Consider the following 13540-nt stretch of genomic DNA (forward strand, 5'->3'; position numbering starts at 1 on the left):
TTATTTTTGAAGACTGGCAAGTATTGCAATTCAGAGCGAGAATCTTCAGTATACACAGTAACTACATCAGACTTCATAACTGAAAATGTGAAAGATCTCTTCCAGCCATTTGATAAGAATCTGAAAGCTGATTCTTCAGCAAAGAAAATGAGGGTACTATCTAGTAAAATTGAAGGTGAATGATAAGCTTCTGACGACTGATGCCCAGAAGGCTGGACAGAAGACAAGCAGAATGTCTTTCTTTCTAAGCATTCACTTTAAGTCATAAATTTCTACTGTCCTCTTTAATCCCATCAACACAGTTACTAAGTGTGCTTTATAGGTAATGAGACATACAAAATACTGTATGCAATCCTAAATTCTTGACAGAAGCAATACACACTAAAAACATGGCCAGCTGATTAAAAACAAATGAAAAGTCCCAATCCTTATTTAGATTTGCAAACTAATTCTATACCCTGTTTGGTCATGAATAAAACTTACCTCTGCAGAACAGTAAAAATCATTTTATTTTCAGTGCTGTGAAAGTTTGTGTTAGTAAGGTACAGATAAAGTAATAACACTCAGCTTCTGTCGAGGACTTTCTATGTTCAGTGTTTGCATTGTATGTCCAGAAAAGAGCTTTTTTTATAGTCCTTCCTAAGTACTACATAAGTAGTTAATCATCTAACTTTAGCAAGCAAGATTCCAAAGAAAACAAAAACTATCCATTAAATCTTTTATTAATCAAAACAATTAAGAAAATGTAAAAAACAATAAGCCAGAATTACTCTCAATAAATTGGTCTATTTACAATTCAGAAGAATACCTTTATGTAGCATAAATGTTCTAAAGGCCTGCAAATTCTACCTATTCCCTGCACTCAGGAAACCTCTTCAAAGGCTGCATGAACTCAGTCAAGACAGGAAAAAAAGAAGAGAAAGCAGGTCTCTATGTAGGGAGGTGCAGGAAAAAACATTTGCTGTTTTCTACACAGGAGCTGTAGAGCAAGACAATCCATAGATACTCTTCAGCACAGATATTCTTTTAACTACAGCTCATGATTATTTCTTTTTTATGATATTATTACCACTTTACACAGAATGTTTAAACACAACAAGAACAGCTTTTAAAGGAATGAACCCGGCTGTAACAAATAAGCATCTGTGAAGGTGTCATTAGTGTCCCTTCAGATCTGTAAAACAAATCTGAGCATCTCTTTCTGAGCAGTATCTGACTACTTTAGATTGCTTTGCATAGATAGTAGCCCATTTTGGTCATCGATGCTAACGATCATCAGTTATCTGCCATAGGTGTCAGCATATAGATTTCATGGATTCCTTTGCTCTGCATTAGCAGTTGCCGGCAGCATAAGGGGGATATAAATGATTCATTCACCCTTTCAGCAGCAGGAGTGTATCTCCAGTAACCATACTAGTTAAAAGTATTAAAACAAACAACAGAAATCCCAACATATGAAAGAGGACAACTTATAACACAGACAAAAATTTTTAGGAAATTAACTCTGCTGCTGAACTGACAGAAAAGAACATGCAGCACAGAAGGATGACCATCAGTGCTAATTTGGGTACAGTGCAGCAAAATCAGCACACACAGTTTTGCTGTGTGCTTCAGATTCTGCTCTTTATTTCAATCAATTACTTTGTGACTACAATGATGGTTTGTTTGTTTTTTTCCCTCTCTTTTTCTCACCTTTAGGGAAAACCATGAAAATACATTCTTTTTTCTTCTATAACTCCATAGCATTATGGAGTTACATCCATTAAAAATTCTACATTACCTGGTAGCCTCACTGTGACATTTCTATCTTTTCATACAAAGAAGAATTTCAGGAGTCACCAAGGGCTCTCATTAATTTCGTGGTTTTTAGCTGAAAGCAGTATCAGGGTTAAGATCAAGAGTAAAAAGAGATTCCTTAAAGCTATCATTACTTCACAAACACTTTCAATCTTCTGTTCTGCTCTCGAGAAGTCAGATAACATTTATACCAACTGGAAATGTCTCTAGGACTTTTGCTCTCATTCACAAAAATGAAGACGATTTACTGCCTTCTCACTGGCATCCCTTTTTGTATCCCATCTTACACAGGGAGAGCTCTTCGAAAACTTGGCAGGCATAGTCACCATGCATTGTCACCATGCATTGCTCGATCACATCATGTCCAGCTGAAATAGAAGCAACAGATTTCAAAGAGGCATTGAATTAAAGTTATTTCTTATCTGTGTTCAGTGTTTAGAAAATAGATGAAATTCAGAAATCCCTACATAACATAAGTGGAATTAATACCTGAGTTCTCATGTATTATTCAAATGTAATACTAAGTTGTTGTAAAGTATAAAACCAAACATTAAATCCCATTTTCAGATAATATGTGCAATTCATAGATGCAAAAAATACACTCCAAAAGTAGAAACCTGCATGCGGTTAAAACTTTATCAGAACTGTCTACACAACCAGCTTAAATCTTGGAGATAAGTTTGCAATGATTCAACTTTAAAAAAAAAAAGCCTAAAATTCTTATTAAAAATCTCTTGAAATCCTTGAATTTCATCAAGCCTGTATAAGAGAAAGTTAATTGAAAAGACTGAAGTGTCTTTTTTAAAATGACTTTTAGTTTTCAACCCACATAAATAACTATTCTAGATCTACAAGCTTCGATAAATGCTATTACAGTAAATTACAACAGTCTGCTAACAAAGAAGGAGCCACTTTGGCTCTTTTGAAATACACAAGGACAGGATTAATCTATGTCAACACTCATGTTAGTACACAACAGGTCATTTGCCTTCAATGACATTTCACATCTGGTTGTGCTTTACAACAGAAGTTAAGTAATTTCATGTGGCTCATCTTTGACTCAGCTCCTCAGGTGTTTTCTAAGCCATGTACTATAATCTACTGCTTTAAGAAGCTTTCACTTCAGCTTTCAGTTAAAATTGAGTTCCAAAGCCACATTCTGTCTTTACGGTACTCACCAAATCATCAACATCACCACCTTCATCTGTGGCAGGCAGAGTTTCATTTTTCTTTTCTTTTGGAGTCAAGAACTGAAAATACAACAGTACAATACTTATGCTACAGACAAAACTCAGATCCTTAATGTTAAATGAACAGAATATTAACACTAGCATATTGTAATTAAAAATCATGAATCAAATTCATTCTGGTTTCCATCCTCCAAAAACACCTTAAAACAGGAAATTTCCAAATATTTGCTTTTAAAGGATTCTGTGGAGTCTGTTTTAATGAAATAGACAAAGAATGTGGTTCTTCAGACCACACAGTTAAGGTGTAGAATGCCATGTAATGCTGCAAATATTAGTTCATGTGTCAGAGGAAATGGGGAAAGTGCATGGGAGAGAAATCCTTTGAAGACTATGTCCAAAGAAAGCCCTCATGAACAGCAAGTACTGCAGATGTCAGTGTATGAGTCTGGAACTGCACACTTCTCCCTGCTCATCTGTTACTATCTGCTGACAACAAGGGGATTCTGGACTAGGTGGAAATGTCATGCATGTGAGTACAGTCATTTTTTGTGTTCTTAAAAATGTAACTCTAAAAGTAATACAACAGGTGACTACAAACTGCAAAAAAAAAATCTTTCCTATTAGTACATATATAAGTTGACCAACATCTTTTTTAGTAAAGATATTCAGTATGACATGGTAGCTCTGTGTAGAACTCAGTAAAGTTTCCAATTTAATTCAATGAACATTTTTAACAAATGAACAAAGACAGGATTTTGAAAAAAAAAAAACACAAAACACTCAAACATGCAAGATGGTTAGAATGCTGGTCTTCAAAAATAGAACATTCATTATGTAAAATTCTACTGCAATAGCTGCTCATACCAACTTGCCATATGCCCTCCACATAAAGCACGTCATCCTTAAACAGAGGATAAAGCTAGCTTATTCAGATACTGTTACTACTGAAATCAAATGCAGCAACAACATCAGGAGTACAGCCACCTACACATTATTTTTCTCAACCTAATATAGTGGGAAAAAGTAGTATTTCACCTATAACAGTAGAAAAAATAAAAATATAGGAGTGAGTTTTAGTTACAGACTCTAATAGTATAGAAATTACTAAACAATTTCTGGATAGAAAATAATATTATTAAACAGGTAATAAATACCTGTTAAGAATTTAGGTAACTTGTTTTCTGCTAACAGCTGACTTCTGAAAGCAAATTTATGCTTTCTTGAGGCTTTCACCTCATACAGCCACGCAGGTCAGGTAAAAAGCCACAGAATAGCTAGAGTGCTACCTACCTCCAAAATAATACACTTGCACTGCAGCAAGCTTAAATGTTATTTTACTTAAGATGTTCTGATCCTTCTCTGAAACAACAGCAGCATCTTTAAACAATGGGTAGAACACCAAGAAGTTGCCTGCTGCATTCTCCCACTGTATCAAGTGATCTTATGTTTTAATGTCTGAGGTTACAATTTGAAATCACTGAAAGAGGCACTCCATCAAATTCCCTCTACTAGGTACAACATCAGTAAGTTAATTACGTAGGAAAGTACCAAATCTACTATCCAATAGGGTAAAAAGCAAATATACTGTGGTTAACATCAGTGACAATTGATGCAGGCAGCCTTTTCCCAGCTGTCTCAACAGCCAAAGGTCAAACACTTCCTACATTCTGAAGAGCAACATCCAAGAACAACGTAGAAAACCCACTCTATAGACAGCATTCATGTTTTACCATGTTAACATCAACTTGACTTAGAAATTTTGTAGATGCAAAAAACTAAGGTGACAGGGGCAGAACAAATTAGAATTTCAAGATGTTGCACACTTGTCTATCTTATTTTGCTAACAAAGTTCTTAATCTAGTAGTTAACACAAAGCACATATTATGAAACTAAAAGCTAATGATATTGTCAATCCTGAAAGGCTTTTTTGTGCCAGATCAAATTTCCTTTTATGCAGTTAAGATTGCTATTTACAAAAGTAGCACATTTTTCAAGCTTTCAAAATTAGCTTTCCAGCACTAAATTAAGTAGAAAAAGCTGAAAGATAAAGAAATGCAAGATAAACTTTTGCAGTAAACTGCAACCTGAAGTTTCCATCAAATTCCAAACACCCAAAGTTATTTTTTCCTAAACCTGTTTGCATTTATACAAAAGCAACCTACATATAATAGTTGAGGTGAAATCAATTATTTTCCCCACAGTAACCAGAAAAAATACTTGACATTCCTGCTCTTTTAGCCTACCATTCTTACATCTAAAACATGCATTTCTATTAGAGGAAAAAAAGCCACCCAAACAAAAACATCAAACCATTAAACCATTTTTCTCAATGATGGGAAGAAAGAAAAGTAGGCATGGATAAATTAGCTCAGCCAAAAAAAACAGAACAAAAAACTTGTACATGTTACCTGCCTAACAAACTGCCATACAAATCTTCCCTTCCCCATCAAAGACCAATTTAATAAACTTGGAATCTTTTATCCAAAACAGTCCTGAAAGTGCAACCAGCCAGAGATTTGCACATAAGAGAAAAGGCTTCTTTGTCACACAGGGCCACAAGGACAGTCAATCCATTGACCTCCAAACTTGCAATTATGACCATACGACCAAATACGGAGGTGAAGAAAACTTGTATTGCACTGCTTGCTATTTTAAAAGATCCAGCACAACCCATCAGTGAAAGGTATCTCTTTCATTATTGAAAATAAATGAACTTTTTTGTAATCTATTATAAACTGAAGAAAATGCTGGCCTGGCACACCAAAGGAAAGATGCAGCACAGCTCAACTGGAACAACAGACATCAGATTTTGTATCAGCCCCATAAACTCACAACAAAATTTTAGTCTCTGGAGATCTTATTCCAACAACACAGCTCTTCAGTTGCTTTCGTAAAGAGTCATGCAAACTCTTGACATGTTGTGGCGACTCCACAAATCAGGACTCTGATTTTGGATCTGAAGAGCATTATCTACTGTGCACCTGGGATTGCCAACATCCTAGTTACCAGAGAGATGCAATTCATTTATCCTGAAATGCAAGGTTAACTGTCACATTAGAGAACTCTTGCGCTCTCAGCAGCCCAGAGCTGATTCTACACAGTCTTTGTTATTCCCCTAGTTACAGCTGTCACAAGACCTTCAATCAATCACAAAAGAACTTCTTCCCTTATTGCAAAGCCTGGCTGACTGCAGGATGATGGTAAAAAGATAAGTCACTCTTAAGTCAGTCTACAAACGTTTTGCAGCTCCATCTTATTGTGTAACTCTACTCCTTGCTACTCTTCATAATTTCTGCTTCGTCCTTGCACAATGTTCCTTTGCCGCCGCAAGCTCATAGTTAAGAGAAATGTAAACTTAACATCTTCATGGCTAATAGAGATTTCCTTAAGGAATAGAGACTCATTCACAGCTTTATCACATTTTGAATGCCAACGACAATTTCAGACTAAAAAGTGAAGTTCTCAAGAAACGAATGGGCCTATGAAGCTTCCAAACAAATTCATAGCATTTGGAATTTATAACAGTTTATATTCTTTAAAACCTCTGCAAGGGAAAAAAAAGTTTGCTCTATAAACTTATGGATGATGAGAAACAACCAGTAGGTCCTTCGTGCTCACAAAATAACATTCTGTCATTTGTACTTTGTACACAAGCTTAGCTTTTTTCTGGACTCTTAGGAAATTGGTTATATTTTTGTTTTCATGACACTTCTGTGTCTTCTTTACCTTGAGATAAATTGCAGTAGATTAAAAAAGCAGTTTCAAAAATAAAACCTTTTACCTACAAATTAATTAATCTACTGAGAACCCACTTCAATCTCCTTCTGGTTATTGCTCACACAGGTCTGGAAGTAACAAAAAATCAATGAGGCATCTTGCAGAGAAGCAGCTTTGCTGAAAAGTACTTAGGATTCTAGGTACAGGTTTACCTTGAGGGATCTGTAATACAAAGACCATTCTTCTAACTACTTAAAGTTATGGCACTCAGCAGCCTGATACAAGGCTGCTCTTACCTTCTTATTCTCTATGCACAAATACAATTTTTGACAGCAAATCTGAATTCTGCCTTCTTTCAAACCGAAGGCATCATTCTGCCCTTTATAATCAACTGCTTTTGTAACTATGACATCCTTCATTCATCCCAGCAAACACTTATTATAGTGCTTTATTTCTGTAGAAAGAACACATGCAAGTGCTCTGATTTTTTCTATCTGAAAATCAGTGATATGATCACTGATAATAACATCAGCATCATCTACGATGTCCATCACTCCACAAGACTGGCATGAAGTAGAAATCACTGATATAGCTGATTTTCACTATATATAGTGACAACTTTATATTGCTAATTAGTAAAGCCTTCAGTGAAAAAAGGCATGCTGGTTTTTGAACTGGCATGTTAACAATGAGATCACAGCTCTTTTTATGAGGTTCAAATAGCAATCTTCAATATATAATTTATTGCTGCTAAACTGAGTTCCTGAAATTCCTGTTCTTTGTAGAGGGTATTTTCAGATAATTATGTCAAATATGCTATTTCTTAAAGACTAATTAAGATATACTGCTGCATACACACTAGGGCATTATTTTTGTTCTGAATTGGGGCAATATTAATTCTATGGCAAAAGAACTCTATCATTTCTTACATCCTATTTCATTTATACACATCATAAGTAATTTTCTGTTCCACAGCAAGGAATCTATACAAATAAATGCTAATTAAAACTATGATACCTTTTCAGCTTCTTCACTAGTCACAGAACTTCCCTCTGCTTCATCTTTAGTGATCAAAGAAATTCTGTCTAAAAAAAAAAAAAAAAAAGAAAAATATCATAAGAAGACTTCCCAAAAACACACCAAATTCCAACTTTGGCTTGTATCATTATCATCACCACCAAAAATAAATAAAATTGCTCAAAGGAAAATGTGACTTGCGTGAGTCAAATATGATTTAAAAATAAATTAATGAGAATATTCATAAGCTTGTGGAAATATCCATTTAGGAAACTGTTAATATTATGACAATCACACTAATGAGACACTGAAATCACAGATGAAATGCTGAAAGTCTACAAGAAATTACACTTTTAGTCATTCACAGCATGCTCTTCAGTCCTTAATAGCCTCAGAAATATTAACTCTTATCATACAAATACTGATGCTGTGGCTCTACAGTATGATTACCAGTGTTGATTGTGCATTTACAGGATGACTGTATCTTTTTGCATCTGCACCACCACTCTATGCAGTGATACTACTCCTCCCCTCTCCTGGCCCCAAAAGAAATTAAAATAAAAGTGCAACCACTACCTCTCAATTACTTGTCCCTGCCTAGCTCATCACTTGGCTACATGAAAGCTTGTGCCTAAATAAAGAACTCGTGGGTGTTAGAGAAAAGAACTGTAGGCTCAGGAAGGTTTCAGCAGCAGCACAATTTTAATGGTACCTTAACGTGTCCCAAGAATCACCAACACACTGACTTGCATTCCTCATCTTTTGGTGATTGCTCATGACAAGGCCCAATGCTACATTTGGTAGAAGAGAGAGCATAGATCATGTGAAAAGAAGGAGGGAAAAGAGGATTTCTATGTTTGGTAGCAGCAAGTGAAAAGCTGTTTCAGCTATCCAGTAGGGTCAACCTACTCAGATGGTGCATAGAGCACCATAATTTTATGATCTTCTCAGAAGACAATTAATGTTGTATTAAAATACCATGTTTGTTTGCATTTATTTTTTCTTTTCAGAAACAGTTCAGTTTGTAGACAATTATGGTTTAAATCAACTAAAAATACTAAAACAGCATTCTAGCATGGCTTTGGAAGATCCAAGTTTCCTACTTCCGAAGAGTTCTTTTGGTTGTTGCTGTTTTTTTTTGTTTTGTTTAAGTCTTCTGAGAAGTCCCCCTACAGTACTACTATATAACAGTCCTTGAGAGTTGCCTTGTGTTGCTGCTTTGGACTACTAAAACACATTCCCATCCTGTATTTTTAAACATTTGGGTAAAGCAGTGATTACACATTATGGAGTCCCCCGTTTTGAAAGGCACAAGCCATTGCATTCTATAGCATATACCCTTAAAACAGACAGTTGGGTTCTTAACAGATTTCCCTAGTTCTGCTTTCAATTAAAAACAAGAGTATGATGTAAAATGTGTTTTTTTATAGTCCACTATGTTTCAGACTTGTGAAAACGTTCCTCTATTTATCGCCTGTGAAAATCTGAAGCTCTTCTGGAATTGCACTGCCTTCATCTCCCAGTTTAATCGCAGGTAGATGTCATAGTACCACATATTCTGTTCTTCAGGTTACTTAAATACAAAATGATCAGTGGCATATTTCAATGCTATCCATGCGTTTTCTGAAGCTTAATTTGGAAATATCTTTGTAAGCTGCATGAGTTTCTTCGTTAATTTTAAAATTCATCTGAAATTGTACCTTTTTATCCTTACCCTGTAACATTTAATTTGTCTCCTCTTACACAGTTCATATAGAGTTTCAACAAGACCTGGCAAGGTTTATTAAATGTTACTGGTTTGAAACTGTAAGGGCAAAAAATAAAGTTACACAGTGTGAAAGAAAAGGTTGTGTTTGTGTGTGTGTGTGTGTGTGTGTGTAGTGGTGGTGGTAGTAGTAGTGTGTTTGTATTCATTTCATGTTTTTTTTTTTTTTTTAATTAAATATTTTACATAGGCTGCAGGAATGATCTGCATCAAAATGCTGTTCAGTGTTCCATTGCTAATGTAAGGTTTTACCTCACATAATGGATAAAAAGTCAAATGGAATCATACCTTGTACCACAATCTCCCAGAAATCAGCTAAGGCTTTATCTTCCACCTTTGACTTCAAGGCCTGCAGAAAATCATTAAAGCACTGCACCTTGGATAGCTGTAAGAAATAACAGCAATGATTATAGGGAAATATTAAAGTAGCTGCAAGCTTAATTCTTTATAAAGTCATCTAAAATTGTGAACATGAAAGTAATTATATGTTTTGACTGCATTAAAGCCAAGAGTTCTAAGGAAAGGTGAACCACAAAAACTGAATTAAAAAAAAATTGGACACTTTCTTACAACTATCTTGAAGAAATCTGCAGAATAGCTTATTTTTCTCTTACAAATACCAAGTCACAAGCTTTGTGTTTTTACGTTTAAAAAAATAAAAACAACAGTAAGTAACAACACAGAATTTTTGAGTTCAAAAGCATGTTCTTATTCAATTAACAATAAAGAAAAGCAAAACAGAAACACTTCTAAACTTTCCAACCATACGAGATTCAAATCTATTAAATCTACTTCTCCTAAAGCAATGAACTGCTCTTTTTAATATAGTGACCACGCCCATCATGTCTTCAGTTTAGAAGTGTTCACATATTACAATTACCTTCATAGCCTCCCCTCTGAAAACTTTAATACAATTGATCCCTTTCATGTAGTACTGTGAGCTTCTGTTTTCCAGAAACTGATCAATGCGGTTTATCAGCTGCTGACTCACTGAAAGACAAGGAGAAATAAATAAGCAAACCAAAGAACCCATACTTTCAAGGAAAAAAGAAATCCCTTAGATCTGTCTCTCTATTCCACCATGACAAGCATCAAAAGAGTTAATCATATCCATATTGCCTTAAATCAATTTGATAACTGAGTATGTAAGTTACTGTCAGTTACTTCAGTCTATCTGAAAGAGCTAGGTGTGCTAGGAAGACACTCAAACACGGCCAAGGCAAAGTCTGAGCCTGGAAGCCATGAAAAAAAGCACCGGCCTAATTTTTTTTTGATCAAAAATATAGCTAGAATATTTAGGATTTAAAGCTGAGGTATTCTACAACTCTACAAAGGACAGCCTACAAACACCCTCTGAAATATACGCATATTCCAATTAAATTCACAGTTAAACTCACAGTGAGTGCATAATAATGTCAAAACAATAGGGGTAGGGTGATTGCAGTTCAGAAACCACCTTGCTATTGACATTAGAGTGGATATTGTCTCTGCAGTGGGTAGCTTGATGATTTTTCAAGGTCAGTGCTGCTTGTGATCATGGAGACAAATACTATGAACTGGTTTTGCCTAACAGAAAAAAAGCAGAGGAAAACAATGAGACTTTTGCTGACAAGAAGGGGAAAAAAAAGCTTTATCCTCAATACTGAATGAATCCTAAAAGGTAGGTAGCTATAAAGCACAACAATACAACAACTGAGAACATCAAGGTGTGCTCTGCAAACCCATATAAATTATCTCAGATTTTAGTCCTTTACTTTGTGTTTAATTGCAGGTAAGAAACTGCTCAATTTTGCTTTCTCTCAGACACCCAAGCATGGGAAAATATGTCCTTGCAGCTATTTCAGCTGTGGAAACATCACTGAAAATCATCTGCTGCAATGATGGGAAATAACAGAAAAGACAAGGATAAACACACACTCACAGAAGACGACATCATATAAATACTGCTTCCATTCTGCTTACAATCAGCATGAATACTAGTTGTTTTATCTACGTTCTGTAACATGCTTAACTGAACTAATCAGAACAGAACGAAACAGGAAGTGTTTGATACTCTCCCACCAGCATCAGACTCCAGTGAGTTTCAACAAAAGGAGGTGAACAGTGGTCCTGTGCAGCAGCAGCTAGCACACAAGGAAGTATGCTGGTGCCACTGCCCCAAAGGTGATCAGCTCACTCCTAATTTATATTACTGGTAGCTGACAAACTGAATTGAAGTCTCACTACTTAAGCTCCTCAAGTTAAATCAGTCCATTTTTTTCATGGTTAACGATTTTCTCATTAAATGTTCTAATTTCTTACGAATTGAATTAATAAAAGCAAGTCCTGCTGGTATTTTCAATGGCGGTGGTGTTTTGTTTCTGTTGTGGTTTTTTGTTTTTTGTCATTTTTTTTTTTAAACACTGCCTTTTCATTGATGTGTTAAATTAAAACCCCAGGCAGTACAAGGGTGCAATAAAAGTCTTCATTGTCAGAATGACTCTAGCACACTGCTTGGAATTATCGCGTACTGTATTTCTTTTGCTTTTTTTTATTTATTAAAGAAAAATCTTTTCCACTTGATTGCCCTAGCAGGCATCAGAACATCATTTTTTCTTGCTAATGACTGCAAATTCACTCTTTCTGAAATTTGTTTCCAAATCTGAAACAAATAAAGCTTCACACTCTTTTAACAGGCAAGAAAATACTACAATTATACAGAAAACAAGTTACACGCAACAATATATGAAGTCAAGATTCTTTTCGTGTCTTGAAACAGCTTGGCTAAAATTGAGTCTGTCCATTGGGTCTCCATTAAATGACAGATCAATGATTGGTGAATCTAAAATGGATAAAATGTCTTTGGTCCCCTGAAGTAATTTGATAGTCTAATCAGAACACAGACAATACCTGAGACAGCAAAAAAGGATTTTAACTGGAAGTATAACCCACAGAAAGTGGACTTCATACACTCTGTAGGTCTTTGCAATCTTTTGACTTACCCAGTGGCAGTGATAATGAGCTGTATTAATGGACAGTGCTTAAAGCAAGAGTCACAGACAAATCAGTTCAACTACCTGCCAATGGATTTTAAACTGTTGTTCTGCAAGAATGATCTTTTCGTAACTGACAAAAAGGAGCAGAGAATTTTTTCTTTCTTTCCTATCCATCATCTGCCTTGTCATGAACGTGAATACTTGATTTTGAGTGCCGCAAAAAGTAGATCTGTCCGGGTTGCAAAAACAGATGTTCTGCAAGACACAGCTCATTTGTGTATAATAGCCCCAGTCATATCTGAAGTTCCGAAGAGCAGGTCCTAGTGATGTGAACTGATAGTCTATTCAGAACACTACCATGTAATAGTCACCTTCTCCTCTCACAGCCTTCTACATCTCCCTCCCACATCTAAGGAAATGAACTAATGAATTGCCGTATTTGGCCCATGCTGAGAATTCCAACACTCCTAATTAACGTCTCATTCTACAGATCATCCCAAGAAATGCTGATCTTCTGTTTCCTCCTACTGTATCTGATTGGATATGCAACAAATAGAGCAATTATAGACTGGAGAACTACAAGTAAAAATGTTTCAATAGAAGATCCTACCCCACTGGCATTGAGGTACATTTTCTACACTAAAATGCATTCATCAGTGCTGCCACTTCTTGTGAAATGTGTCATGAACAATTATATTCACTTGTTATCTCTGAATAGTTACAGTACAGAATTGTAGTTATATTTTCCTGTTTGTTCTGTTCAGTTCTTGATCTTGATTACTATGCCAAACAGATGACAGTTTAATAATAGTTGAGATTGTCTCATAGTCTGAGTTCAATTCCTTGTACATAATTTTTTTTCCTTAAAAAAATATTAAAAATACAGCCCCTTCTATGCACAAATGAATCCTATTATTAGCAATCTTTTGACTTATCCAGTGGCAGTGATAATGAGCTGTATTAATGGACAGTGCTTAAAGCAAGAGTCACAGACAAATCAGTTCAACTACCTGCCAAAGGTTTTTAAACTGTTGTTCTGCAAGGATGATCTTTTCGTAACTGACAAGGAGGAGCAGATT

At 35.5% G+C, this 13540-nt stretch overlaps 1 protein-coding gene across 1 annotated transcript in view; it reads right to left on the reverse strand.

The window, feature by feature from the left end:
- Positions 1-704: 704 nt before the first annotated feature.
- XRCC5 (X-ray repair cross complementing 5) overlaps positions 705-13540 on the reverse strand; it is a 44649-nt gene continuing 31813 nt past the window's right edge. The window contains exons 17-21 of the mRNA XM_010713599.3: positions 10367-10476; positions 9775-9871; positions 7722-7789; positions 2976-3047; positions 705-2165 (exon numbers count right to left, since the gene is read on the reverse strand). Of these exons, the coding sequence (XP_010711901.3) occupies positions 2151-2165; positions 2976-3047; positions 7722-7789; positions 9775-9871; positions 10367-10476 (362 nt within the window). The 3' untranslated portion in view covers positions 705-2150. The remainder of the gene's footprint in view (positions 2166-2975; positions 3048-7721; positions 7790-9774; positions 9872-10366; positions 10477-13540) is intronic.

Source organism: Meleagris gallopavo, chromosome 7 (assembly GCF_905368555.1).
Source record: "Meleagris gallopavo chromosome 7, MGAL_WU_HG_1.1, whole genome shotgun sequence".
In the NCBI taxonomy this organism is placed as follows: Eukaryota; Metazoa; Chordata; class Aves; order Galliformes; family Phasianidae; genus Meleagris; species Meleagris gallopavo.